The following is a 27619-nucleotide window of genomic DNA, read 5'->3' on the forward strand; positions in this document are numbered from 1 at the left end:
CGAGCTGTGACGTCGAAATCGATTTCGGGGCGCTCTCGGAGCTTCCCAGTGGAAATCGCTATAAGAGCCTGCGTTACGTTCTAGGAGCTTGATTTCCAATCTAGGGTACGTAGTTATATTATCTTTGGTTGAACGCAGCCCTAGATAGGTAGCGGCATAAGTTTATAATTATAATTATTCCATGAACGTATTCCCGCGCTTTGTTGTTTTTCATCTGCTAGTAATTTAAATTTTCGCGTCTTGGTCTGCCATTTTGCCAAAAAATCTAAAAGGAACACGCGAAAATTTTCTCCGATCTCGATCTCGATCCGTTGATCTGTCGAAATCGGCAGATCGGTTTTGGGCGATCTCGGAGCATCCGAGAACGCGAAATGGAACACGCGAAACTTGATCGGAGCAGATCCGAGCACCCTAATGGAACATAAAATGTTGAAAAGAGCGATCTAGAGTGCTCGAGAGCAGTCAAATGGAAAACGCTATAAGTTTTTTTGCAAAATGGCAGACCAATACGCGAAAATTCCAATTACTAGCAGACGAAAAGCAACAAAGCGCGGGAATACGTTCATGGAATGTTCCATTTGCGGTTTACTCTAGTCGATCGGGGTGAGATCTATGACGTCAGAGACAGATTCGGAGCGAATCTCGCGCAATCAAATGGAAAACGCTATAAATGTATAAGGAAAAGGATTTAAAACTTAGGCTGAAACTTTCAGCTGTTGTACAGAGAAAATTTTGAACGTCAGTCGTCAGATAGCCTTCACACAATAGGTAAAAGTCGCTTTGGGTTACTTGGGTATTAGCCTAGCTGATTATTATTATTATTATTATTATAATTTTCGAACACCACTCGTTGAAGATCTAAACACGTCTCTGAATTTAAGCTTTGAGATAAATTCCACTTTTAATAACCCTTGGTGGTGATTTCTCAGGCATCGCTTTACCATAAGTCTATAATAAAGAAAGGTCCATAAGTTTGTCACTTATTCGTCGAGTGACGTAGAATTAACTTTGGCTTATGTGGGTATGTTAACCAATATAAAATTATTTCTGGAAACGGGTCGTTTTTATTGACAAAAATAAACGCAATCTCAGGCATAATTATTTTTTTATTGAAAATTGATATTAACACCAAGTATTAAATTATCCAATATTACCAACTCTGATACTTCAAAACAAACGTTGAACCGTCGTTTGGATAGATTTTGTCAGCGCCTACAAGAACATTTTTCAATTTACATTCGTTTAGACAACATCGGCGTTTGAATTTCACTAGTTTCCCGCGCTGAGAAAGTTGCGGAATATTAAAATTCTCTTTATCCTATCTGACTCGCCACCCCTACGTCATAACATTTCCTATGGTTAAGAGAAGACGACGACAAGATAGGGAGAGGGGAATTTTCCTTCGCTGATTGCCTGACTTTCGGAAACAACTAAAGGGGAGGAGCTTTACCGAAACGCCGGTGTGCCCCTTCAAGTTCCAGCGCTCAGTCAATAAAAGTTTATAATATAACTGAGGGACAGGCCACTTCCATTTTGGGTGCGTCTTAATCATAGTAAAATGATTAAATCAGGTTAATCGTGATTAAAAAATCTAGTCAAGATTAAAAAATCTAGTCAAGATTAAAAAATCTAGTCAAGATTAAAAAATCTAGTCAAGATTAAAAAATCTAGTCAAGATTAAAAAATCTAGTCAAGATTAAAAAATCTAGTCAAGATTAAAAAATCTAGTCAAGATTAAAAAATCTAGTCAAGATTAAAAAATCTAGTCAAGATTAAAAAATCTAGTCAAGATTAAAAAATCTAGTCAAGATTAAAAAATCTAGTCAAGATTAAAAAAAATAGTCAAGATTAAAAAATCTAGTCAAGATTAAAAAATCTAGTCAAGATTTAATCACTTATCACGATTTAAACGATATTTAATTATTCTAATCATGATCTAATCTTTTTAATCAGATTTAATAATTTTAATCACAATTTAATCATTTTAATCACAATTTAATCATTTTAATCAATATAACCATTTTAATCACAATTTAATCATTTTAATCACTATTTAATCAATACAATTGGTCGAATCGAGATATTATCGAGCGCGGTAAATACGAAATAATAATTATAATCCCATAATAAAGTATTCTAATCAGCTCGTTCTAATCACGCACAATTATAATCATTCCGATCACCAATATAATAATTCTGATTATCGTTCTAATTTATAACCGCGATTTAATCATTCTAATCATGATTTAATCGTTTCATTCAGGATTTAATAATTTAAATCAGATTTAATCATTTAATCATGATTAAATTAGATTTGAACATTCTATTAATTGATTAAACATGATTTAATCAACTTAATCGTGATTAAATTGAATTTAATCAAAATAATCACAATTAAATCGGATTTCATCTTTCGAGGGGTGCGTCGTTAATCAAGGAAGTGACTTGCCCCTCGAATATAACTCTTTAGAAATAAGTATCCATAAAGGCAAAAATTCAAGTACTTGAATGGATTCTGGATAAAGGATATTATTATCAAGCTAATAACAGGAGATTTTGATAAGGTAGCCAAAGTAAGTAGGGTCCCTTTTTTTGAGGCTCTTAAAAGGATTTTAGGACCCTTTTCTATTTCCTAAAGCTAGCAAAATATGGTGTTTCATCCTCAAAATTTAATTATATACGCTAACTATAATAAAAATCAGAAGAATTTTAAGAAATTGAAAAGTTATCCCCCTATTGTTTGACTAATTTTCAATATTTTGGGTCACTTTTCGAAAGATTTGGGGCCCTTTTAAAATTTCAAGGTAGGACACCGAGACAACTTCTCCCGTAAGAGAAATATACTACTGCTGATACCTTTAGTTTGGGTCTCGTCTCTGAAACTTTGTCCTTCATTTGTGTGGTATCTTTGGTAAAAGGCCCAGAATTTCCGATTCTCCGTGTCCTGTTTCAATCCGTCCACCGAGATCAGCATGGGTCCGAAAGAAGTCTCCGTCCAAGTACATCTTCAAAGTAATTTTTATTATTAACGCATCATCAACATAAGTAACGAAATGCACAAAAGTATGACACTGAGATTTAGGTTTAGTGATAGTCTGATGCGAAGTGATTGTGTAGTCGGAATTGGACACTCGTCGCACCCTCTACTGTAACGTGGCTTTCTTGTTTAAATGTTGCTCTTACGTCACAGTCTCTTGCTTTTACAAGTCTACGAGCGCGCGCTACAGTCGCCAGAGGAATATAGCTTTTTCTAGTGCGCGTACAAATAGCTTGTGCGAAGAATATAATTAATAGCGTTTTCCATTTGATTGCTCAAGATTCGCTCTGAATCTGTCTCTGACGTCATAGATCTCACCCAAATCGACTAAAGTAAAACCGCAAATGGAACATTCCATTAACATATTCCCGCGCATTGTTGTTTTTCGTCTGCTAGTAATTTGAATTTTCGCGTCTTGGTCTGCCATTTTGCCAAAAAATATGGAAAATTTGCTCCGATCTCGATCTCGATCCGTTGATCTGTGGAAATCAGCAGATCGGTTTTGGGCGATCTCGGAGCACCCGAGAGCGGCAAATGGAACACGAGAAACTTGATCGGAGCAGATCCGAGCACGCTAATGGAACATAAAATGTTGATCAGAGCGATCTAGAGTGCTCGAGAGCAGACAAATGGAAAACGCTATAAGTCTTAAAGTTGGTCCTTTTATTTATTTATTTATTTGTATGTCATGTTCCTAAGAACTCGAGAACTTGGAAAAATGTCGCGTGGTCGCGCCGTTATTAGTTTTAAAACCTAAAAACTCGAGAACGGTTAGCTCTAGAGCTTTGAAATTTTAACTCAATGTTCAGGGCCTGATTTCCAACTAAATGTGCCTAATTCCAAATACCTGACATGGTTATTAATCTAATTCCATTTTACTCATAAAACGTCGCCCGGTTTGTTTTCCTCTCTTGAGTTCCTTGCAAAGAATATAAAGCTTTATATTCTTTGTTCCTTGCGCCCGTTCCGACCTTTAAACTTTTTAACGGGTTAGTGTGAAATTCGTAGAAGGGGAGTTAGTGTGAAAGAAAAGGACTTCGTAGAAGCATGGACACTGTATGGTAGAAGGGGAAGTTTAGTTGGGATTTTTAAGTAGTTCAGGACTTTTTGCTACGCGTGTTACGTGTGTTACGTTTTTGCTACGAGGACTTTTTGCTACGTGTGTTACGTTTTTGCTACGAGGACTTTTTGCTACGCGTGTTACGTGTGTTACGTTTTTGCTACGAGGACTTTTTGTTACGCGTGTTACGTGTGTTACGTTTTTGCTACGAGGACTTTTTGTTACGCGTGTTACGTGTGTTACGTTTTTGCTACGAGGACTTTTTGTTACGTGGGTTACGTTTTTGCTACGAGGACTTTTTGTTACGCGTGTTACGTGGGTTACGTTTTTGCTACGAGGACTTTTTGTTACGCGTGTTACGTGGGTTACGTTTTTGCTACGAGGACTTTTTGTTACGCGTGTTACGTGGGTTACGTTTTTGCTACGAGGACTTTTTGTTACGCGTGTTACGTGTGTTACGTTTTTGCTACGAGGACTTTTTGTTACGCGTGTTACGTGTGTTACGTTTTTGCTACGAGGACTTTTTGTTACGCGTGTTACGTGTGTTACGTTTTTGCTACGAGGACTTTTTGTTACGCGTGTTACGTGTGTTACGGTTTTTTCTACGAGGACTTTTTGTTACGCGTGTTACGTGTGTTACGTTTTTGCTACGAGGACTTTTTGTTACGCGTGTTACGTGTGTTACGTTTTTGCTACGAGGACTTTTTGTTACGCGTGTTACGTGTGTTACGTTTTTGCTACGAGGACTTTTTGTTACGCGTGTTACGTGTGTTACGTTTTTGCTACGAGGACTTTTTGTTACGCGTGTTACGTGTGTTACGTTTTTGCTACGAGGACTTTTTGTTACGCGTGTTACGTGTGTTACGTTTTTGCTACGAGGACTTTTTGTTACGCGTGTTACGTGTGTTACGTTTTTTCTACGAGGACTTTTTGTTACGCGTGTTACGTGTGTTACGTTTTTGCTACGAGGACTTTTTGTTACGCGTGTTACGTGTGTTACGTTTTTGCTACGAGGACTTTTTGTTACGCGTGTTACGTGTGTTACGGTTTTTTCTACGAGGACTTTTTGTTACGCGTGTTACGTGTGTTACGTTTTTGCTACGAGGACTTTTTGTTACGCGTGTTACGTGTGTTACGTTTTTGCTACGAGGACTTTTTGTTACGCGTGTTACGTGTGTTACGTTTTTGCTACGAGGACTTTTTGTTACGCGTGTTACGTGTGTTACGTTTTTTCTACGAGGACTTTTTGTTACGCGTGTTACGTGTGTTACGTTTTTGCTACGAGGACTTTTTGTTACGCGTGTTACGTGTGTTACGTTTTTGCTACGAGGACTTTTTGTTACGCGTGTTACGTGTGTTACGTTTTTGCTACGAGGACTTTTTGTTACGCGTGTTACGTGTGTTACGGTTTTTTCTACGAGGACTTTTTGTTACGCGTGTTACGTGTGTTACGTTTTTGCTACGAGGACTTTTTGTTACGCGTGTTACGTGTGTTACGTTTTTGCTACGAGGACTTTTTGTTACGCGTGTTACGTGTGTTACGTTTTTGCTACGAGGACTTTTTGTTACGCGTGTTACGTGTGTTACGTTTTTGCTACGAGGACTTTTTGTTACGCGTGTTACGTGTGTTACGTTTTTGCTACGAGGACTTTTTGTTACGCGTGTTACGTGTGTTACGTTTTTGCTACGAGGACTTTTTGTTACGCGTGTTACGTGTGTTACGTTTTTTCTACGAGGACTTTTTGTTACGCGTGTTACGTGTGTTACGTTTTTGCTACGAGGACTTTTTGTTACGCGTGTTACGTGTGTTACGTTTTTGCTACGAGGACTTTTTGTTACGCGTGTTACGTGTGTTACGTTTTTTTCTACGAGGACTTTTTGTTACGCGTGTTACGTGTGTTACGTTTTTGCTACGAGGACTTTTTGTTACGCGTGTTACGTGTGTTACGTTTTTGCTACGAGGACTTTTTGTTACGCGTGTTACGTGTGTTACGTTTTTGCTACGAGGACTTTTTGTTACGCGTGTTACGTGTGTTACGTTTTTGCTACGAGGACTTTTTGTTACGCGTGTTACGTGTGTTACGTTTTTGCTACGAGGACTTTTTGTTACGCGTGTTACGTGTGTTACGTTTTTTCTACGAGGACTTTTTGTTACGCGTGTTACGTGTGTTACGTTTTTGCTACGAGGACTTTTTGTTACGCGTGTTACGTGTGTTACGTTTTTTCTACGAGGACTTTTTGTTACGCGTGTTACGTGTGTTACGTTTTTGCTACGAGGACTTTTTGTTACGCGTGTTACGTGTGTTACGTTTTTGCTACGAGGACTTTTTGTTACGCGTGTTACGTGTGTTACGTTTTTGCTACGAGGACTTTTTGTTACGCGTGTTACGTGTGTTACGTTTTTGCTACGAGGACTTTTTGTTACGCGTGTTACGTGTGTTACGTTTTTGCTACGAGGACTTTTTGTTACGCGTGTTACGTGTGTTACGTTTTTGCTACGAGGACTTTTTGTTACGCGTGTTACGTGTGTTACGTTTTTGCTACGAGGACTTTTTGTTACGCGTGTTACGTGTGTTACGTTTTTGCTACGAGGACTTTTTGTTACGCGTGTTACGTGTGTTACGTTTTTGCTACGAGGACTTTTTGTTACGCGTGTTACGTGTGTTACGTTTTTGCTACGAGGACTTTTTGTTACGCGTGTTACGTGTGTTACGTTTTTGCTACGAGGACTTTTTGTTACGCGTGTTACGTGTGTTACGTTTTTGCTACGAGGACTTTTTGTTACGCGTGTTACGTGTGTTACGTTTTTGCTACGAGGACTTTTTGTTACGCGTGTTACGTGTGTTACGTTTTTGCTACGAGGACTTTTTGTTACGCGTGTTACGTGGGTTACGTTTTTGCTACGAGGACTTTTTGTTACGCGTGTTACGTGGGTTACGTTTTTGCTACGAGGACTTTTTGTTACGCGTGTTACGTGTGTTACGTTTTTGCTACGAGGACTTTTTGTTACGCGTGTTACGTGTGTTACGTTTTTACTACAGCGTTTACTTTTCTTACGTACAAATCAGATCTCATTCATAAAACTAAGACCCAGGGGGAAGCCGGGTATTAAAGCTAGTAAAAGCTGGGTCCTGTGACGTAAGAGCAACATTTTAACAAGTTGGACAAGACCACTTTTTATTTTATAAAATCAACTATTACTGTCGGGTTAGTTTGATGCTGATAAATAAGATCTAAAACGCGTCTAGATCCAAATTTAGAAAATGACTACTTTCAGAAACAAAGTGAATGTGTTTAAAATCTTCAATTTTATGTTTAAAGGGAATATAACCTCACGTATTTGGTGTGGAACACTAACGTTTGCAGGTCTGGCCGCTCTTGCCTTTGGCTTTAAAAATGTTTGGCGCCACTGTACAGGGTAATTTGAAAAATTGAAGGGGTCTTCCGTAAAGATTGCATTGCAGGTTATATTCCCTTTAAATTAAACAAAAGTTCTTTTTAAACAAGTTGGCAAGCCAAAATATACCTCTCCTCGGAAGAGTTTTTAATTTTCAGTGCGGTAAAAACGCTCACCTGTCGTTCAAGAGGGCTCGGGTTCGAATCCTGGCCGATTAAAAAATTATACTACACCCAATGACAAAAAGAGGGCGCTTTTGGAAAAACCTTTTCCCTGATTCTAAGAAACTGCGTACGCAGTGATTACCCTTTGCCTCGAAAATGCGAACGCGTTCGCAGGACTGACAGACAGACCCACAGACAGACAGACAGACACGGTGGTTGTATAACCCCTCCTAGGGTACAAAGTCCCCTCGGAGAGGTAAAAATAACATTGGCCATTATGTTGAAATGTTGCCTCCCCACGTCAGCTTATTGGTTGTTATTTCGCCAATGTAAACGTTATTTTTACTTTAGAAAACGTTTCAATTTAGGGCCGTAACCAGGGGGGAGGGCACTCGGGCCGTGTCCTACCTGGAATTTGAAGTGCTCTACCTAGAATTTTGAGATGAAATTGAAATCTGAGGAAAGTGCCCTATCCAGATATTTTGGTGATCATTAAAGTTTTTCAGTTGAACGCATTTTTATTTTAATATTATAAAATTTAATTTTTTCGTTAAAAAAATTAGGAGTTAGCAATATAAACAAATAAATTTATAAAAATATGAATAACTATAAATGTAAAATATATGTCAAACCATCGCAACCGTAGTCTATCTCTCTCTTTCTCTCTCTCTTCGTCGTGACACCAGTCCTGATCATGGCCGCCTCCACGCGCTTGTTCCGCGTGCAAACTGGCAGTCAATCTAACACAAATGGGGCTACTCCCTAAAATGCATAGGTGGCATAGTTGGCATAGTTCCGGCATAGGTCGATTTAATACCGTAAACGTTGCTACTATAGCAAGTAAACCAAGGAGCGGAATCACTATTTATAAGGCATTGCTCTTTTCGCCGAGATTCGTAGGGATAGAATACATTCCACGCCCGACTTGACTTGGTGCGTAAGGCTTGGTGCTGTCCTCTAGGTTGCGTTATAGATGGCCCATAGCATTTTTTAGTATGGGGCTCGATCCCCCCTCGGAATCGCGCGCTAAGTCCGGCGAATCCAAATCGCCACGTTTCTCGTATGCCGATGTCGCGTCGGTCGATTTTAGGGAGCTATGCCAGAGAATACATATGTAAAGATATATAATACGAAAAGTTATGTCAGAGCAATTCCGATCTGCAAAAAGAGCTATGCCTGATACAAAACAACAATGCCTTATAAATAGTGATTCCATTCCTTGGTTTACTTGCTATAGTAGCAATGTTTACGGTAGGAAATCGACCTATGCCGGAACTATGCCACCTATGCCACCTATGCATTTCAGGGAGTATCACAAACGGGCCGCCCGTCACTCGTTACAGGCTCTGATCGACTGACCATTGAGCATTGGACGACAGAGTAAATCATTCTAATTCTCATCAATTTAAAAATATACATTGCCCTACTCAAATTTTAAGGCTGGTTACGGCGCTGTTTCAACTTTCAAGAAGCCTTGGCTGATTCGGCAAAAACGCTGTCGACAGCGTATTCTCAGATATGACAGCGTTTTCTCAGACATGGTTACCTAAGTAACTAACACTTCCAAAGACTAGTAACAGCACGTGAAGACTTGGAGAAGAGAATCTGGTTCTGGAGGGAAAGCACGAAGCACAGGGGCAGTGCAAGGTTCCTAGGTTCTATTTAGTATGATTTTAATCTAGTTGTCAAGATAAAAATAATATTTATAGTTTCAAAAACCTTCAAATGATGGCAGCACTAGACTAGGTCTGACCAAAATAAATCCAAGATGAAGATAATGCCAATTCTTAGCCAGGTTGGTGAAACCTAGGAGCAACAAACACAACACCACACACAAGGAGAACGCAACCCGTCAAAAGTCGTAGATTTTCTTGTGTACGTTTTTCATTGGCTAGACGCTATAGCGCCTGCTGCCGTCGGAAGGGATAAATTCGGAAATTGCCTTCCCCCGCGCCCGTAAAACGTTCAGCGTAAAGGCTCGTGACGCTCGTCCAATGAAATTCGTACACAACCCTTCGTTAGCGTGTTTAAAGGCTAGCTGCGTTCTCCATATGTGGTTGTTGCGCCTAGGTGAAACTGTTATATAAGAAAATAACGTAGGGAGAATACGAAGTGTCATACTTATATATATGATGTGACTTACGTCATCAACCATTTCCGGCTACACACTTACTTGAATGTTGCATTGAGGATATCGTAAAGAGAGCTGTTTTTGGTATCGCTAAATGTTTTAGCCACTGTCTCGTTCCCAAATTCTTTAATTATTCCCACCACCAACAGGTCGCTTGCAGTTTCATTTCCGTTATTGTTATCCTTATCTTCAATAAGAAATTTATATGGTTTTAAAGATTGGATTCGGTTGATTTATTCACAGACCACCTAACACAAGAAGGACTGGCATCAATCTCGAAAAAGGTGTCTCAAGAGTGATGCGGCTTTTTTTACAGCAAACAGAAAATAGCGAGTGAAAATCTTTTATTTTACGAAACAAAAAGGTCGCGCGTGAGCCAGTTTTCTACAATTTTTACTGTCGCACTTATACCTTTAAAACTGCCTCTACTTGCCGTGAGAGGGCGCTCTCTTAAAAAAGCCGCGTCACTTTGAAATTACTACCCTTCTTCGGGTAGGTGGTCTGTGATTTAATGTAAGGGAGTATAAAGTTTATAACTTTTTTTCAAAGTAATTACCTTTTCAGCAAAGCCACGTAGCGACCATAAACTGCAGGATTTTTGTATTTTAAGAAGACGCCAGCGGCGGCCCTAGGGTGGTGCCAACGGTGCGGCCGCACAGGGCACCGTGATAGAGGTTGCGCCGAAAATGCAACGATAGATCGGGACCAATAACTTGTGAAACGCCTGACCTCCGGTGGTGTGGTTTAAATCTTACCGGTACACCGGGCTATAAATTCTGATACACATGTCACGAATAAGCGATTGTATATCGGGGAAGATCTGGAACCAAATGAAAAACTTGCTAGGGCCGCTACTGGAAGACTCTCTGCGCTTTTAAAATGGCAGACGAATTTGAAGTGGCTAAGTTGACTTCTCGCGTTAGTCGCTAGGTAACTCCGCCAAATCGGTTCTTCGATTTTGTATGATAAGTGACTGAGTTACAACGCGTAGGACGGTGTTCGCAAAGCCCTTCATGCCAAGCGAGCCAACAGCTCCCTACACTTACTACGAACATTAACCTCCACAAGATGTTATGGAAAGGGGAAACCTAAGAACTCGAGGGAGGAGAGAACGTGCAACTCAACGCGGAAGGAGCGGTTCCGGGTTTTCACCCAGTGCCACAAGCTAAGATTGAACCCGGCTCCTCTTGCTGCGAGACAAAAGTGCTATCCACCCCGCCATCCCACCTTGGGTATTAGCAGACCCTTGCGGTATAATATCAAGCATAAATCTATAATATTGCTCTATAAGTATGTCACTTTGGGGAATATTTTACTGAAAGCTAGTAATGGAGTGACGTCATCACAAGAAGAAAATCCCCCTAGCGAGGCGCTGTCAAAGGCTACGTGTGACACGTTAGCAAGCAGACGCAAAACGACGACGAAGCCAGTAATGCAGTCTGTCTTTTGAATAGCTCTCGGTAAAACTTTTGCATGTGAAGAATAGGCATTGTCACACTTATGTCACAATATTATACACTTATTAAGTTATTACCTCTTAAAAAACGTTGCGTTTTCTAATCACACACCGACTAGTTAAATTTGATATTTACCTACGTTATTTCCATTACGGCTGTCTTCAGTTTTGTTGCAGTTGATTTTGGAAAGACTCGCCAAGCTTTTTCTGTCGAGCACTTTTGAAAATGCTCTATTACAAATTCTACATATTTAAGGTGTTTGAACTAATGAAAAGCGTTACCTGGTAAAGCGAAGTAAGTCGCCATTGCGCTTTCGAAAGAGCCGTCGCTTTTTTGTTGACTCAAAATGTACTCATAGGCCAGAGTCAAGTTCCAACCGATGTCGTCAGCTTTGGCCGAAGTTAACGCCTATAATATAGATTTATGAACCTTCCATAATGTGTGCCGAACCAAGAACGTGCTTAGGGTTAATGAGAACGTACTAAGAGTTTGCCTTCAAGCCCCCTAGCAAGATCTCCTACCTGAGCCTATTCTTAAAACGTAAAAGGTTCTTTTTAGGGGTCCTAACGCTACTTTTCTTTTAAATTTCGATACTTTAGGCCTATTTACACGAGTCATCATTTGTGCGCCACAGTTTTCGACTCGACTTCGCCAAACATTGAATTTTCGTTCGAAATATCGCCCGTTAACTGACAAAGGGAATTACTCGTAATTCTTAAAAAAAAAACTACCTCTAATACTTCAAAATTTTCCAATTCACATAAAGGTATTTTATATTCATATTAGCATTTAGTTTTGTTCATTCAATAGGATCTGCACGAAAATTATTAGATTTTAATATTTGGAGCTAAGCCTCAGTAAAAAAAACTAGCCACTCTTTAAAGGTTGACCAACAAATGCGTTTGCGTGGCCAACAAGTTGTGTACATGTAGATTTTTTTTATTAAAAACGAAGAAACTCGGTGTGTTACCAAGGATGGTCAACAATGTTTAGCAAAAATGTTGGCACGAGTGAATTGGCCTTTAGTCACGGAAGGGAAGACTTAGATATGATTCTTAATTTAGCTCTTGCAACTTCAAAGACCATTCAAAGCAACTTGAATTGAGCGCCACCTCTAAATACCATTCCTCGGGACGAACAATGGGAAAATCAAGATTATTTAAAGTTGAATAATATAGGCAGTTAAATAAACCACTCTCTGACTGTCTTGCCCCCCTGTTGAAAAATGCGGCCAGATCGATGCATAGAAAATTCTCAGCTTTGGCAGTATAAAGATAAACCATAGTCAAACTAGTTATATGTCCAGTCATAGCAACACAAACTCTATAGTCAGCTATGTATGATATTTTATTTAAAGGACTATTGACCCTATGATCTCACTTTCCAATTTCTAAAACTCGGGTTAAGATCTAATGCACTGTTCTAATTAAGCTAGCAGAATAGTTTTCTTTGTACTGAAAACTCACCGACTGGGAGGACTTAAAGATGGAGAAGAAAAGGGTATACAGAGGGGGTGGAAAAAGCCGCAAAACGCTTGACTCGATAAAAAACGCGGGGATCTCAGTACTCAGTAGTGATCTAGGGCGCAACTCGCCGTTGCTGACGTCTGGGAGGAAAGTCCAAATAGTCACGTGACTAAAACGCGCACGCGCCGTAGATAAAGTTGGCCTCCTCTCTTTTCAAAAAGGTTCCCCCGTGAATTGAGAGAAAGCGCGTGGTTCTGCAGAACGTACGGCCCTCTCCATCTTTAAGTCCTCGCAGTCACCGACTCGTACGTTCTCCCTAAGCCTAAATAAGTTCTCGACCGAAATGAATACCTGTAAAACCAACGATGACGTATAAATGTTACCAAAAGTACCGTCATCGCGTTGCTGTTTCTTGAAAAATTTCACGCTACGATTCAGCGTTCGACCCATTTCGGAATGTTGCCCATTTGCCATTGAACAACTTAAAGCCAAAAGTGACATGGCTGGGTAATCTAGAAACGTACTCCAAACAGAGATAAATCGTTACGTGATACCATGCAAAAGTCTAAACAACGTCAAATACCTAACAGACGTGGAGTTTCCCTACTGTTTTCCAGCATGTATCTTAGTCTTTTAAGTTTGTACTTGTCCAAAGTCACCCCGGAATTGCACAGTGCCAGATAGCTTAGCGCCTCTGCGTAGTCCGACGTGAAATTCTTCTTGTTAGCGTAAGTTTCGAGTTTCTTCACCAAATTGAACTTGTAAAAATTCGAAGGGTCCTCGCAAACGGACAACAGTGCGTTCACGAACAGCGACAGTTGTTGGTCTTCCCCTCTGGCGGAAAATTAACCACTTTTACCTCGAGATTCTAAAAACGTTCTAATTTCGTCTAAATAGACTCGCGGCGAATACGTGAACTTCATAATCATGTCGATAATGGTTTTATTGGTTTAAACGGCCAAAATATAATAGAAATTCCAAAATAAGTTTTGTAGTTATGTCATTGAGTTGGGAATATTAATCTAGAGGTCCAATCAAAACGTCGGATTTCAGTACTTCGCGAATCAAGTTTTTAAAAAATAGGAATACTGCCGTCTTCTCCCAAATGACGAGAAAACTTTATCATTCTACCCGTGGCGCCGTCTATCTCTCAATGGTTCGTTCAAATAAGACTCGTTTTCCGGCAAAATATTTTTTTTCAAAAATAATGGATGATAACGTTTTCACGTCATTTTAGAGGAGACGGCACATTCGTAATTTTCAAAAACTTGTTTCGCGGGGAGCAGATTTTATTGGATCTCTAGATTAATATTCCTAACTCAATGAGTTAAGTTTCGTATAAATGTTTCACTTTCAAATGTGAAAATTTACATTCCAAGCTAGCAATAAAGCATGTTTACGTACTTAGAATATTAGAACAAAGATAATATAGAACTCCGAACCCTAAATTCGAATTCTGCGAGCTTTCTCATTTACGTCGGTTTTGTAACGAAGCGTTTACCCACTTCCGGCAATTGACCTCCGAAAAATCGGCCTCCGTCGGTTGCAGCTACAAGACGCCAGGCGCGTAGGAACGTTCTAGAAGTTGGAGGTGGCAAAGAGAAACGAAAATGGGTCTGGAGAATGGTTTTGAAATTTTAATGGAGTGTAGCTTCTCCGAATGCATGTGTACTTATTACTACCATAGACAAAGAACGGGTTTAAGACCCTGCAAGATGCTATCTGTAGTCGTTTGCCATGGTAAATGCGGAGAGACGTTTTTCTGAGTTCCGGCGCGAAGTGGGTAAAGAGGCAGTTATTTCGAATCTAGGGTACTAGATCTAGATTGTCTTTGATTAGAATTAGCAACGAAAGTTCACCGGTTTTTTAGTGACAAAACGTAAACGAACGATGGCAACTGTCTGTGTGAAAGAAATTGTGCCAGGGGAAATCGAAATCGTATAAAGTAGTGTTGTAAGTCGGAACATTTTCCGGAAAATGACCGAGGCCTTTATATCGGAAAATTTTCTATATTTTTCCGAAAAAAATAAAAAAAAGTTTTAATTCCATGATTAGTCTAATATTTTGTTTAAATTTAAATAAAGCTGCATTTTCGCCTCATTTTTTTCGAATCTAAGAGTAAAACTAAGCCTCTAGACTAGATTAAAAACTGATTAACAATGTGGCAATATCAATGTTTTGTAGTATATTTACTGATATTAAACATTTTATATCGATAAAAAGTTAAACACATTAAAAACCCTTAAAAATTAATTAATCTTTCAATTTTTTAATTTTCGGAAAATTAACAACACTAGTATAAAGTATACGAGGGTATATCAACATCACACCGGAAATGCTTAAATCTGTACTTGCCTCTATAGTAAGGTTCCAAAAAGGTCAGCTCTCTCGGCTGCTTAGTGGTTTGTTGCGGGGGTAAATTGTTCAAAGACGTTGAATGCCATTAATTCAAGTGGCCGGGTTACAATGCGTAGGAGGGTGGTAGCAAGCTCTTCATTCCACGCGAGCCAACCGTTCCCATGAACTTGGAGGATAAAAGTGTTTCTCACTTTTATCCTCCAAGCCATGAAGGTATTCATTTCAACCATGAATATCGAACTGTATAAGGTAGTCTAGCCTCAGTTGCTAGGATGGGATGGGCTTAGTTATTATGATGTCGGCCAAAAATTGTATTGAATGACAATGTTTAGCGCGAAATTTAGTTTCTAAAATTTTAATACACCTCTTTTTGGTTGAACGAAAATAAGTGATAATATTAATAATAAATTCCTTTATTTATGATTATCAAGTAATTTGGTTAAGAATCACGAGTCATTTTCTTCGGCACTTAAATCGCGAAATCCCGGAAACGTTTTGGTGATCCAGTCAACGACCATCGCCTGTCTCCTGGGTTGCGTTCAACAACTATCAACGGAGAAAAACCGTTGAGTTATCGTTGAGTTATTTTAATCAAAGCTACGTCACAAAAATCTAAATGTTGTTGTACGATTTATAGTTCGCTGACTTAACGAACAAAATATCGTCTGCTACCCCTCCTTTAACTTTGTCGAATGACGTCACGACACCGATGAGCGACGGAAAAACCATCTCGCTCAGCCGATGTTTCGGCTGAGTCTCCGATGATCAACGTGACGTCAAAACCGGAAGTCAAAAAAACCGTTCAGAAAAAAACCGCTGACCGTTGAGCTCAGCGCTGAGCTTTTTTAGAGTTGTTGACCGCAGCCCTGATTGGCTCAAGTGATGACGTAAATGCAGAAAGGCACCGGCCATCTTAGCCTCAGATGGTAGAAAGTTCGATTCATGCTTGAAACGAATAAATTAATGCTATTACCGTTACCTCAACGCATTTTTATTGAAAGTGGAAACCGAAAAACTCCTATTACTTCGAGTCGAAAGTGGTACTTCACCACCCCACTTCAGTAAAGGACCCGTTGGTTGAAGCAAAGATAATTTAAACTCGTACCCTAGATTCGAAATCACTCTCTCGCGCGTTGCCGATAGCGTTTACCCACTTCCCGCCGGAACTCAGAAAAAATTCGCTCCATGGTTTGCGCCTTACCGCAACCACGGCCAACTGCGATCACGCGCAATAGCGCGGCAGCGCGTGATCGCAGTTGGCCGTGCCACAACCGATGGAGCCCGATTTTTCTGAGGTCACGTGCCGGAAAAGGGTAAACGCTTCGTAACAAAACCGTCAATGGGAAAGCTCTCGGTATTCGAATCTAGGGTACGAGTTTAAATTATCTTTGGTTGAAGGTTACCTGGCCAGGGCTAACGCGATTTGCAGATCCATTTCTTTAACAGCCAAAGATTTGTGGTAATTTCTGTCGAAGAGGTCCGGACTTTCCGTCAGGCCAAGAGCGGTAAAGACCCTTACAGTGGACAGTCCCCAGGCGCCATTGGAATCTGTGTTGGACCATAGCCATTCTTGGCTCAAGGCTACCGATTTGTGTAACTTTGATTCGAGCGACGTTTCTGAAACGATGGAAAATATTAAACAAATTAAAAGACTGTAAGACATAATACAGAGATTAAGGGGGAAAACTATATTGGCCATTGTCTACTTTCACGCTATTTCAAGCTGAATTCTTTTAATTTTGTATTTTAACTTATAAAATTAATATTTAAGCCTCTTGTTTAGTGACTAAAATAATTTTGACAATTTTAAATTTAAAAGTAATTAAGGTATTACGTTTTAATTCGGACTCCTGGAGCTAAACAAGTTGGGCAAGCGCCCAAACTACCCTTTCAGGCCCCCCAGAGGTCCTATAATTCCTATAAAATCCTATATTTTCAAAAATGTCCTGTAACATCCTATATTTTTAGCAAAATCCCTAAAAAGTCCTATAAAATCCTATAATTTTGATATTTTGAACATTTCAAATCCGACCACTCACAGTTATTTATAACCACGCAGTTAAATGGCTAGATTTAGCTATCGGATAAGTTCCTATACAAGGTTACTCTAGTCTATACTTTGTTATTGTTAAAATGGTTAACTACTAGTATATTTTTGTTATGAAATGGTTCAATAGTTTCTATTTTTCAAGTGAAAATCAAAGATTTATTTCACTAAATATAATAGATTTTGTTTTTTAAATGCATTTTTAAGCTAGTAAGTGAAATAACATATTTAGTCCTATAAAATCCTATAATTTGAAAAAATAGTCCTAAAAAGTCCTATGTTTTTAGAAATATAATCCTAATGTTCCGATAAAATATTTTAATATTTGAGTGGGGGCCCTGCCCTTTAGTTAGAACCTTATATCTCGTTAACTATTAATATTATAATTATCAAAATTATTTTAAGCACTAGAAGAAAGTTCAGCCTAATAAGAAAAATATAATTCAATTATGTAATTGTTAAAACAGAAACGTTCAGCTTGAACGAAAAAGAGGCTTTTACTGTATTCTTCCCCCTTAAGTACGTGATGGGGGAACGCATATCAGACTGGTGCTCAATTCCTTGTTTGTTAATGCGAAATGTCTTTCACGTCACCTTAAGTAGGTTAAAAAATAATTGCGCCTTCGTGTTACCATAAGTAACATAATAGAATTAAGTTCGTTAGTTAGCAAAAACTATCTGATTTTTAGAGATATTGCGCAATCAAGGCATATAGTTCCCCTAATGTTCAAATATTCCCAAGCATGAATTTATACTACTCATTTCAGTCGGAGCTGGCTGATAATGTTCGCTTAGAAAATTAGCATTAAAACTATGTCATACCATAAGTCTTCACACTTCCTATTCTTCCCATGAAAAGTTTTACTGAGAGCTATTTACAAGACAGACTGTATTACGATCGTCGTCACCGTTTTACGTCCGCTCGCGTCACACGTAGCCTTTGACACCGCCTCGCTAGGGGGAGATTTTCTTCTTGTAATGACGTCACTCCGTCACTAGCTCTCAGTGGTACCATAACTATAAACAGGAATCCATAACGCTACTTGGAATGAATTTCGGCTTTGATTCCCCGCTGTTGTGGCGGGACATAGTAGGCGGAGCTTATAAGCCGAGTGGTTGCTCCTCCCCCTCTCATAAAACCACGTGACTAATGTGTCGTTTGCTCTGTCGTCTGTTTGCTAATTAGGTCTTTGGTGAAGTTGATTATAATGTTATAAAGAACGGTTGAAAGCATTTGTTTCGGAAATGAACATATTTTTAGAGAACGGCATTTTTAAAATTCCCTCCGCGCCGGTTTAAAGACTGTATTGAGTTCATGCATGGACTAATTAATTAGTCCGTGGTTCATGCTAGGAAAAGACCCAATGGTTTTAACACATTGTGCCAAGCACTATGGAATACATGTTTGAAATCCTATCACAGGATTTCGATAACAATTTGCTTCACTCCACGCTTCTAAATCTGAGCTGTTCAAAGGCCTTTGTTCAGGATTTGGAGAAAAATAGACTTCATCTTTACGGACCATTACCCCTGTAGCAAATTAGAGTCGGGCCGACGTCGGCAAAAGGTACTAAACACTAAAGTCGGCCGACGGTCGGCCAACCTTTGGATTTCGGGTCGAAATGTCCTAGGGGTAAAAGGGTCGGCCGACCGTCGGCCGCCTACAAAACGTCGACTCATTACCGCCTTTTAATAGACCTAAGAACCGACTCCGAAACGACGTCATCCCGACTTGGAATGTACTGTATAATTACGTCGAAACGACTTACTTTTTGATATTTTAAGTGACTGAAAATGACCAAATAAAATCGTAAATATAACTATATTAATAGCTATATACATGTATCGGAAAGCTCTTGAATCTAGAGTACAGAGTTCTAGAGTTTCTTGGGGCTTAGTAAAAGTAACGAATAAATCTTCATTAATAATATCTTAGCCTAACATATTTAGCTATACGAATGTAACCTACTTGAGCTGAGAGATTTTTAATACGGAGACATTCTCAGATTGAATATATAATCTTTTTCGAAAAAATATAATACAGAAAGGAAGTTATTTTAAAAATATTTCAATTTGTTTTATTAAATCGCCAAAGTTTCACAGTTTTGAGCGATTAATTGGCAAAGCGTGACCTTAAATCGACTCTTTGTGCTACAGGAGTAATAATTATATGTAAAGTCTATCCCAAAAAAGGATTTACGGTTTTAGTGTCGAAAAACGTTCGGACGTTTTTAGGTCGGTATTTGGTCGTCGACTATTAAGCGACTTTTCGACCGTACCCCGACCCTAAAACGACTTCATGTGCTACAGGGGTATCCCCATCTCGCTTGCAGTACCTTCGCATCGATCCGGTAATGATCTCTGTTTGCCTCACGATTGTTTCTATAATAACTTAACTCTAAATTTTGACGATTTCTTCTCTCTTAGTTCCTCCCAAACTCGGGGCCATTCACTCAGACTCTCCAAGCCCCGAGTTCGTACCGCTCAGCGTCTAAATCATTTTTCTTGTCGTGTTGTTAATGACCGAAATTCCCTTCCCCAAGAGATTGTTTCTATCCCCAATCGCCACACGTTGCGCCGCCACATCTCTGCCTTTTTATTTCGTTGCCCCAAGGGGGGGAAACGAAATTATAGTTTCCCTCTGAATCGGGTCGACTTGGATAGGGGTGTTGGATAGGATTACCTCGCCGTGTTCGTAAAGGCGCGAGTTCAGTGGAGTTTGCGGTTGAGGCTGTGAAGGGCGCTCCGGGGGTAACGTCAGAGTCTTGGCCGACCGATCAAGGGGTGGTGGTGGGAGGGAGCAGGTCACCTCGTAGTAGCCGCAAAGGCATTTTTCGACGGTTGGAGTTTAACGCAACAACTTCGAGGTAAGCCTGCCCCCTCCGCTTTTCGTTCCGATTGGCGCCATCGTTTCACTTGGCGCCGTCGCGGCGGGTTGACCTTGTAGAAGACTATGTTACGAAAGTTTCGAAAATTCTCCGCTAACACCGCCAAAGCGGCGCTGCGGTTGTGAAATCGCTGTCATGTTTATTACTTAACTTAAATATTACTTAAATATAAAAGCTCTTAGTTTAAAAGTTATTTGAATATTTTTTAAGTTCTAAAAAATATTTTTTTAAGTAACGTAATATCATTAAACATAGATGGCGATAGCGTCACTAACTTTTACTTTTCAAACTTTATCTCTCGAACGCGTTTCCAGGTCAAGGGGTGATTCCCCCCTTTCCGACGCCGAGAGGAAAGGGGCGAGAACCGCTTGCGCGGCCTGTGTTCAGTGATTTTCTTACGTTGTAAACATTAGTGCCTGGTAGCATATCACGGATTTATAAAACGTTTGCGCGGCCTGTGTTCAGTGAAGTGAGTAGTGCGTTGTGAAGTCAATATTTGGCCAATGTGCGTTTTCTTCTCACGAGGACAAGATGGAATTTTGATGGTTTAAGCCGTCATTCAGGCTGTATTTCTCATACTTCATTTGAAACAGGTAGTTTGGTTTTATACATTCAGGCTGTATTTCTTATACTTCACATGAAACAGTTTGTTTTTATATTTTCAGGTAGTTTGGTTTTTATATTTTAATTTTTTATTCGTATTTCTATTTTTCTTAATTTGTTTTTCGTTGTTTTTGGATTCTTGTTTTTTTTTTTGGATTTGTCTTAATTTTTTATTCGTATTTCTATAGCATTCTGATTTTGAATTTGTATTTTTATGGAATTGAATTGATATTTCTGCTAGGAAATAATTCGTTTCAATTTCTGTAATTGCAAAATCGGCCATGAAACCAAAAACTTCAACAATCTTAGCTGAACCGCCAAATAAACACACTCGGCCAACCTCTTTGCCGATAAGTGCATCACCAACTGGCAAAGAAAGAGGGCTACAGACAGGGAAAGGTACGCTGCCAAAAGCCAAGACCAACAAGACCCGGCTTTCCGGGATCGACAAAATCTCAAAAGGCGGATTGCTTATGCTGCCAAAAAACAAATTACCGTTGCTTCATCAACTTCTGTTGCAGAGTTGCAAAATGGGGAAATAGATTTATCAACTTCTGTTGCAGATTTGCCAACTGGGGAGATAAATACAGAGTCAATAGGAACAAGTCCACCAGTGTCTTCGAGTTGTTCACAAATTGCAGAACCGTCTAACCTTGCAGTGGAAGATAGACCAATGCCAGACGGAGAAGTCGGTGCAAAACCACTAGGTGCAGAACCGTTTGACCTTGAAGTGCAAAGTACACCAATTCCTGGCCATTGTTCTATGGGACCCACCAACGTAACTATATCTTGCCACGCATTTTCCAAAGCAAAATGTACGATTTATTGACAAACTAAAGTAACACAGCGTTTTTGGAAAACCTGACCTATCGTTATATTATAAACTTCTATTTTAGACCTTGGTAGTATCCGTAGCGCATGAGTATCCGTAATGTATTTCAGGCCGCATAAAAAAGTTGGAGCATTGTTGCCAGCCGTACGATAATTATTGGTACATGTCGATAATGTAAGAAAATGGTTGAAAACTACATTTTTAATATTTCATTTCTGTTTTAAACCCGTCATTTTGAATAATTCTGCCGAGGCGTACGATAATGTAAGCATTTTTTTTACTTTAACAGAAAATGGTTAAAAATGACATTTTTAATATTTAATTTCTGTTTTAAACCCGTCATAATTTTAAATTAGGAACAGCTAGATTTCTTTTGAAAGGTTAACAACATACGTTTTCAGTTTATCACGCAGACTGCCAACTTATAATCTTCCAACAAGACAAAGGCAGAATAAATAATGTAGTCGAATTATTTAGCGTTATTAATTTTACTGGTTGGGTTTTATTTCCTGAAATCGATCATTTTTAAGTCTGGTACAATAATTTTATTTTCACGATCTGGCAAACGCTGAAAGCTTTAGCGGTAGAAGTCGGGAAAGTGATATGATAAATACCGTGTTCCCCTCCTTAATGTGGCTTTCTGTAAATAGCTTTGCCTTGCAAGGCGCTATTTGAATATGGCAAAACGAAGAAACCACTCAAAGCCAGCGGGAGCTAAGCTTTTAATGGTTTGAGGACCGTATTTTTTTCCTGACCAGCGACGACGCTTTTATCTTTTTAAATCTGAAGCGGGTAATTTCTGTGAGGTGAGCGAGCCGCTTCCGTTGTTTTGTATGCGCTTCACTATGTCGTCGATTTTCCTGGGCCTGAACTTTTCCAACGAATTCGGCTGATATTCGTGGCGCCTATTTCTCAGAATTTTGTAACTCCGGAAACAGTTCGCTCGTTCTTTTTCTGCACCGATTTTACAACACACAGCTATTTCGATTTTCTGATGCTCTAATCACGATATAATCTTTAATCATGATTAAATCGGATTTAATCAATATAATCATGAATAAATCGGATTTAATCATCTGAGGGGTGCGTCGTTTATCAAAGAAGTGACCTGCCCTGGAATAATTATTAGTATAATTAAAATCACCTTTTATGTCCTCGTGACACATTTGTACTTAAACTAAAATGGAAAGTGTTGAAGTGGGCTTTTTCTTTGGGTTTTTCAGTATTTCCCAATATTTTAAGAAAAGAAGGTACCATAAAGCGTTCGCACGTGCATATGTTCTCGGAACTGGACTTCCCGTAATCCGTCATTTGTTCGCACCGAAGAAAGTTCACCTAGGAGGGTTATTTAACCGTCCTAGGTTACCCTAGCTTCTCCGTGCGAACAGGGTATAGTATATCAGTAAGAGTGTATTTAATTAGTAAAAAAAAACGAATTCCGACTGCGAAAGATTAACGGGAAATATTTCTTTGTTTAGCTTTACTTCCGACGCCAAACTTTACCCACTAAATTTTCGATAGGTTAATTCTAACAGATTTTTACGAAGAGTTTCTGAAAAAAACACAATAATTTGGCGTATGAAATCCAATAGGAATTTTTAAACGATTTTTGTAACAATTGACCTTTCTTAAGAAAGGCTCTTTGGTAACGAAATAATATTATCGCCCTTGGCGAACTTGTTTCATTTTAAAGATTCCTCTCGCGTTACTTGATTCTTAATCTCTATTTCCTAATTTACTCATTTGTTTTCGTCTCTCCCTTTATTAATTTTTTCGCATTCTCAAAATCCCATGTCTTTTTATCATTATTTTTATTTTATATCGGTCTGGTTTTTTTGCGTCTTTCTGTAACGATGCTCAAACAAAAGCCCACCTGAGCAATTATTTTTGTCATAAATAAATAGCCATGAGCATATCGCCATCTAACTATTGGTTTCAGTTAAAGTAAATAGTAAATGGAGTCATTATTTAGTCAAAAGGTACAATCATCGTGACTAAAAAATGTGTATTGACCGACTGTTACTTTTTGGCCAATCATTGCCACTAGTTTGATGGCTGTTGGACGTCAGCCTGACGTCGTCACCAATGCTTAAAAGTAAACGGCCTTTAACATCGGCGGTATTACCAATGGGGGCTTCGGCCCCGCCGCCCCCATGGGATCGGCGCTACTGCCGTAACCTACAATAATATAGTACATTTTAGTATCTTTTGTAAAAATTTAATTCAATAAATTAATAAATTCTTGACTAACCATTCAAATAAGTTACACAAAATTCACTTTTTTAACCACCCTTCTCCCGGTTTTGTTTTAGATTTGGTTTTAGTTTTACTTTGTTATTCTAGAAAATTCCAAAACAGAAAACAGTGCCCGCCAATAATAGGCGCTAGAATAAACAACTAAACAGCTTCTGTCTTTCGCTAAGAAGTTTCACCCGAGGGTTTTAATGCAGATTATGGACGCGCAAGGTAGCTCTTTATATGGTCCTTGCCGCTGTGGCCTAAAGAGGTGTCAGAAATAAGGACTAATTCGGAATTTTCATTGCGTTCTCCTTTGATGGCCTTGAAACTCAACAAATTAGAAAAGACCCGCGGTTTTTCGACCAGTTGCAAGCTATTTGAAAATACCAAATACTATTTCCCTCCTTTTTCGAGTATTCGACTATTTGATCAGAAAAAACGAATATTCGCGAATATTCTTCGATTCGACGAATAGAATATTCGATTTGGTATTCGATCGAATTATTTGGTCTCACCAAATATTTTGCACACCCCTACTCGGGTACCTATTATTGACGTCATTTGCGGGTAGATGTTTATATTGGTTTGTACTAGAGCGAGCCGAGAATTCTTAAAGGGAAACCATCTGAGAGAATATAGTAAGAGAAAGATTTCACAAGCCTAATCTTAAGCCTAACTTTGGGATTTTCCAAAATCATTTTAACTCTTATGGTGAACACTAATACGACATCGGAATCGAAATTTCACCTTTAATAAAACCATATAATTGTTTTACGGATAAGGAATTTAATTATCAATAAACCGAAATAAATACCTTATTTCCAAAACAAACGATAGTAATAAACTTTCGAAAAATATATGTGGTTTTCGCTATTTTTATTTTTGAAGGAAGCGTGCAAAATCACACGAGCTACGCTCCTCTAAAATATTAGGAGCGCGCACCCAAAGAATCAACACATAATTTTATACACGTATTTAATCCTAACCAAAACTAGAATAGTAGGAATTAGACAGGAAATCTTCTACATTTCTTTTTCTCCGCAACAATTTATGAAATTAATTTTATAACTAAATATTTGTTTTAATTGCCATGACATATATATTTTAGAATGCTGGACATAAAAATCTATCTAAATGACAAAATTTGAAATGTGTCGAAGCTGACGCTATCTCTTTAAAATTCGTATCACTAGCTTCCGTTTCTCTTTTATAAAGCTGATGACGCGTTTTTCGTCACGGAATTGGACGTGACGTAATTTACGTCATTACCCGTGAACCAGGTTACAATAATAATAATAATAATAATAATAATAATAATAATAATAATAATAATAATAATAATAATAATAATTAATTTATTGATGTGAATTATGGCTAAACATTATTACATTTAGAAGTAGTACATCGTCCCATTGCCACATGAGCGTAAAGCTCGTGCGTGGCGGGGATATTCTTATACATTTTTACACAAAAGTTCATTTAAAAAAATAATGAAATATTTACATCGGACAGAACTCCGTGGGTGGTTTATACATTCATTAAAGATTTCGCGATTTTTAAATTTAACTTTACAACATGTTTTTTAATTGAGTGTGACCAATTTATAGCAACCATGCAACTATTTTAAATTTATAAATTTTAAAGTTATTAATTTTTTGACACTTTGATCTAAATAATTATACAATTTAGGGCCTAAATAATACGCGTGTTTTTGCCCAACAGTTTTTAAAGTTTTTGATGGTAACAAATTTCCATCCTCAACAAATCTTGTATTATAGATTTTCATTGGTTCCATTCAATAGACGGGTTAAGCCAGCCCTCGAAAACGTGTAGCTGATAGCGCGTTGCACTGGTTGATCTCGGGCGCTCCAAGATCGTCCAATTTTGGATTTGAAGTTCCACTGGGAAATCGAGAGCTAAGCGGGTCTCGCCGAGATTCTAGTGTTCCCCTGGCGGTCGCGATGTAGCAGCGAGCGCTCAAAGTTGATCCGAAAATTTTGGCATATCAATACAAATTGCGAGCATTTTTATGCGCGAAATGTCGGCTGCTAGAGACAGAAATTCTCGATTTCGGCTAGCTTACATTTTATTGGAGTCATCTTCTGACAGAATTGGAAGCTATAGCATTATAATATTATGCACCGAACATAACTAGACCCAAAATGATTAATTACGTAAATGAGGTAGTTATGAATTATACGATGATAAGTAGTTAAGTCTGGTCTTTGTACACCGCCATTTTAGCTTCACAGAAAGGTTGAATAAAACTTAAAATTTCCACGCGTGTTCCACTGGAAAATATATCAGTGGTGCAGATCTATTACGTCAAATACCAATTTTAGAGGTCTTACGAGTGGAACGCGCTATCAGTGTAGACGTAGCTGTATCGCGTGCCATCTACACTCCTACAAACTCTAATTCTTGCAAGTTTTCTAGGCCTGACTTAACCTGTCCATTAAATAAAAAATAATTATGGTATACTTACGCGTGTTTAAAATACGTATGATAATGGTTACGGGTAACGGTGATTTAGAATATGATAATTTTCGCCCACTCTACGCTTAATCACTATTAAATCGAATACCTACCGTTGCCATATTCCTCGGAGCTGTTTGTGACATTAGCGGCGACCGAAGTCCCAACCAACGCGATTAAAACCAAGAGCGCAACGAATCTCCGTCTCATTGCTTACGAATTCACGATGCGAGAAAAGAACAGCGTTATCTCTCGCTTCTTGAAAAACTGTGTCTTTTTGAAGTCCTTCCAACTTATATACTCCTCTGACTGACGGTCGTGAGTTTGATAAGAATGAAACGGACGCTTTTCCACGTCGCTACCATACCGCTACTTTTTAATAACAACTTTCAATTTGTTTGATTGGTTGGTTTTTTTTAAACTTACGCAATGGTTCGTAACTTGGTTTAATTTCCCAGAAAATGATGAGCCGTCAGATCCTATTACGATCTGTTTTGTTTTTTTTTTCGCACCTGCCTCAGAAGTATATAATATAGCTGTTGCGAAAGAAGTGTCCGTCTTGACGATAAAAGTGAAACTATAAGTAGACGTAACGTCCAGGAGTATGACACTTCCTATTGTGGTAATGCTAATTATCTAATCGATTTCTTTTTGCCACTGACAGTTTCGACCAACTTCGACCTGAGTAGTATATTATCTTCCTTGCTAATAGTATATTTCGGCTTTGGCACGTTTTTGATAGCAGGGGTTTCTGCGAGGGGCTGATCACTCCGCGTAATCGGTGTACAGAGCCGTACCTTTGACTGTACTAATGGGATTACGCGTAATCTTTGAAGTCCCTGCCTTTGGCAGTACTAATCTAAAGGTAATACGACGTAATCGATGTACAGACTTTCTAAGAGTGGTTAGCCCCTCGGGTTTCTGCCTCAAACTTAATCTCGCTTTAGCAGTCACTCTGAAAATCGATATTAAATTTTTTTTAATTGACATGTAATTATGTTATTATGTTACTTATGGTGAAACGTAAACCATCGCAAGTTCTAAACCTCGGAAACAAAATTGTGAATTATTTTGATCTTTTATTTAAAAATAGGGCCCTAAAATCATACATGGCTATGGCGTCAAGTGGTGCAAACACCCTACTGTCGGTGAAAATGGGTGAATTGGTGCTTATGCATTTGGAACTGGCAGGTAAAGATACCCCCGACAAATCAGCGGGAACCTGTCAAGGCACATGTTTCGAGCGAATAGCATTAAGAAAATATGCACATAGATACTTATCTCTAAGAAAAAGATTATATATTTCTGGTCCAACACCGTGGGTAATTTGACATATTAAAGTGATTACATTAGCAAATTTATATAACACGTGTGTTAAATATACATATAGTTCCTCGTTTGAATTTTTATTGCTTTTACTGATTGAACAATTACTAAACAGATTTGGTCCGTAGTGTTAAACGAAT

General features: G+C 38.7%; 1 protein-coding gene across 1 annotated transcript; it reads right to left on the reverse strand.

Moving 5' to 3' along the window:
- Positions 1-1088: 1088 nt before the first annotated feature.
- Positions 1089-26451, reverse strand: LOC149921357 (uncharacterized protein CG3556). The gene is made up of 9 exons (XM_090163235.1): positions 26267-26451; positions 16474-16687; positions 13296-13546; positions 13064-13224; positions 11528-11654; positions 11382-11462; positions 9832-9976; positions 2857-3005; positions 1089-1212 (listed from the first exon to the last, which is right to left on the reverse strand). The coding sequence occupies exons 1-9, from the start codon at positions 26361-26363 to the stop codon at positions 1151-1153; spliced, it is 1287 nt and encodes a 428-aa protein (XP_090019361.1). The 5' UTR covers positions 26364-26451; the 3' UTR covers positions 1089-1150.
- Positions 26452-27619: the final 1168 nt, after the last annotated feature.

Source organism: Leiobunum rupestre, chromosome 11 (genome assembly GCF_980474605.1).
Source record: "Leiobunum rupestre chromosome 11, qqLeiRupe1.1.hap1, whole genome shotgun sequence".
Classification (NCBI taxonomy): Eukaryota; Metazoa; Arthropoda; class Arachnida; order Opiliones; family Sclerosomatidae; genus Leiobunum; species Leiobunum rupestre.

Coding starts and splice junctions, on each gene's coding strand:
- LOC149921357 (XM_090163235.1), bottom strand. CDS start 26,363: ATGAGACGGAGATTCGTTGCGCTCTTGGTTTTAATCGCGTTGGTTGGG. Junction 13,547..16,473: donor ATCGCGTTAGCCCTGGCCAG/GTAACCTTCAAC, acceptor ATTTTCCGCCAG/AGGGGAAGACCAACAACTGT. Junction 3,006..9,831: donor ATCCTCAATGCAACATTCAA/GTAAGTGTGTAG, acceptor ATTACTTTGAAG/ATGTACTTGGACGGAGACTT.